The sequence below is a fragment of the Protomyctophum bolini genome (genome assembly GCF_963924005.1).
Source record: "Protomyctophum bolini genome assembly, chromosome: 4".
Classification (NCBI taxonomy): domain Eukaryota; kingdom Metazoa; phylum Chordata; class Actinopteri; order Myctophiformes; family Myctophidae; genus Protomyctophum; species Protomyctophum bolini.
Genome location: NC_137865.1, coordinates 4,310,720 through 4,313,219, shown reverse-complemented (window position 1 = coordinate 4,313,219; position 2,500 = coordinate 4,310,720). Strand labels below are relative to the sequence as shown.

The 2,500-nt window shown below is 44.8% G+C and overlaps 1 protein-coding gene across 1 annotated transcript in view; it reads left to right on the top strand.

The window, feature by feature from the left end:
- The window catches only part of reln (reelin), a gene marked incomplete at its 5' end in the record, with an annotated part of 186,680 nt that overhangs the window by 159,940 nt on the left and 24,240 nt on the right, over nt 1–2,500 (top strand). The window contains 2 exons of the mRNA XM_080761211.1: nt 843–1,092; nt 1,715–1,883. Of these exons, the coding sequence (XP_080617337.1) occupies nt 843–1,092; nt 1,715–1,883 (419 nt within the window). The remainder of the gene's footprint in view (nt 1–842; nt 1,093–1,714; nt 1,884–2,500) is intronic.

Here is a 2,500-nt window from a genome sequence, read left to right as displayed (position 1 = left end):
ATTTTGCCAGGCCTTGATGGTGTCGTAATGGCTCATTTTACACTTGCTGAAAATAGCCGATCGGCTATTTTCAGCATGCAACCAGGTGTAAAATGATTTATACTGGATCTCTTGTCCACTATAGTCCCTTCCTAACATTTTAGTCTAGTTTTTATTTGTTGACGAAATTGTCAATATACTTAGTCTCAGTTTTAGTCATTTAGTTTCCATTTAGTTTTCCTCCGTGAAAAAAGGTAGTCGGAGAACATTTTTCGTCTTAGTTTTAGTTGACGAAAACAACACTGCGGTTCCATGACTCCAATGGCGAGAGAAAAGAAGAAAAGGTCTGAAAAAGGTTGAAAACCCCAGTGTACTAAGTCTATAACACCACATTGTCCTATAATCCTTATAATAATTCAGCGAATCTCTGAATGTCTGAATGAATGAATGAATGAATGTCACTGACAGCTCTTTATCTCAACATTGGCTGCACCACCCACTTTTCACACAGGCATGGACCATAATTATATGGAGGTCTTAACGGAGCCCTTTTTTCGATTTGACACATTAATGATTTATAATGAATTTATTAGTGGATAAAAAAATGCAAAAATGGGTATTGTACTGTCAATATGACATGAATATGAATGCAAAGTAGCGGTCCATGTGTGGACAGGCTACCTGTCGCCGTTGTGCATGGTGAGATGTGTGCAAACCGTGTAGTTTATCAGGAGAAGAATACCAAAGGATGCAACATTTATCAGTGAATTAAAAACGCACCGGGCGCAGTACCCCCCCACGGCCACAAGAGGGGGGCAAATATCTCACAACGGGTAAGGGCTAGTAATTATAATATGTGACAGGTGGTGGTGGGCGGCAGCGCCAGCGGGTGGGGTCCCCTGGAGGACGACTTCTCGTCCGCGGACGGCCGCTCGTGGCTGCTGCACCCCGGGGGCACGCGCATGCCCGTGTGCGGCTCCGACGGACCAGCCTTCGCCTTCATCGAGAAGTCCAACACGCGCTACGCCGTCACCACCGACATCTCCCTGGGAGCCGACGCCTTCATCCAGTTCGACTTCTCCGCCTCCTGCTCCGTCACCAACTCCTGTTACTGTGAGTCGTAGCCTATACCGGCGCCTTGTCAATGTCTTCGTGTTAGTCTCGTTTTAGTCGACTAAATGTCATAAGATGTCAAATACGATGTCAAATACATTTTAGTCGACTAAATCACCTGTGGATTTAGTCGACTAAAATGTATTTGGGTGGGCCTTGATGCCGTCGTAATCACTGTTTTTACATTTGCTGAAAATAGCAGATCTACAACTTGTAGATCTGCTATTTTCAGCAAGCAACCAAGTGTAAAATGACTTATACTGGATCTCTTGTCCACTATAGTCCCTTCCTAACATTGTTGTCTAGTTTTTATTCGTTGACGGAATTGTCAATATATTTAGTCTTAGTTTTCGTCAGTGGAAAAAGGTAGTGGACGAACATTTTTCGTCTTAGTTTTAGTCGACGAAATCACCACTGCTTGTGATTACTGTCAGTTACTGTAATTACTGTATTCCTCTTAAAACCGCCAAAGTTAAAACATCATCTATGCTGCTGTGGCAAGAATTCAGAGAGTTTTCCACTGACCATTGAAAAATCATAGAATATTCGCCAACGATCTGCCCATGGATGTGCTATTATTACAGCTATAGAACTGGGTCTAACATGGCCTCCTATATTTCAGCCATAGAACTGGAGTATTCATTGGACCTGGGTCTAACGTGGCTTCCTCTGGTCAGAGACTGTCTGCCCACCAGTCCAGACTGTTCCTCCTACACCCTGCAGAGGGTGCTGCTGAGCGACACCTACAACAAGTGGGGGCGTGTCACCCTGCCCATCCCGTCATACGCAAGGTACTGTAGGCCTACACACGCATGCCTGTGTGTGTGTGTGTACACACACACACACACACACACACACACACACACACACACACACACACACACACACACACAGTCTGGGGCCAATTCCACTTAGATTTGGCATACAGTAGTGCAAACGTCGCTCACTCACTGCTGATTTCTGATCGTCTGCACCTTTGTTAAATTGACATACACACACACTCCTCTCTCTCTCTGTCACTCTAATTAATTAGTCTTATGTCCAGCAGCTGTAGTGCCTATAGTGTCTATGCCTATGCCGTAAAAAGCATAGGTGAGTTCCAGTCTAATATAATGAGCAACATACAAAGCGAGTAGGGGCCAGTAGGGGCGCTGTAGTACAGTGCAGTACTGGCTAATGTGTGAGAGAGAGAGAGAGAGAGAGAGAGAGAGAGAGAGAGAGGGGGGTGGGGGGAGAGAGAGAGAGAGGGGAGTTGCACCACTCGGTTCAAACGGGAGTGATTTTTTTCTTTTTCGTCAGAAGTTAGCCTGCATTGACTTTTAGATACACAGATTGTAACTGCCATATTGTCTGACTGAATTATTGCGGTTTGTCGTTACATTGACAAAAAATACTAATGTGTGTGTCT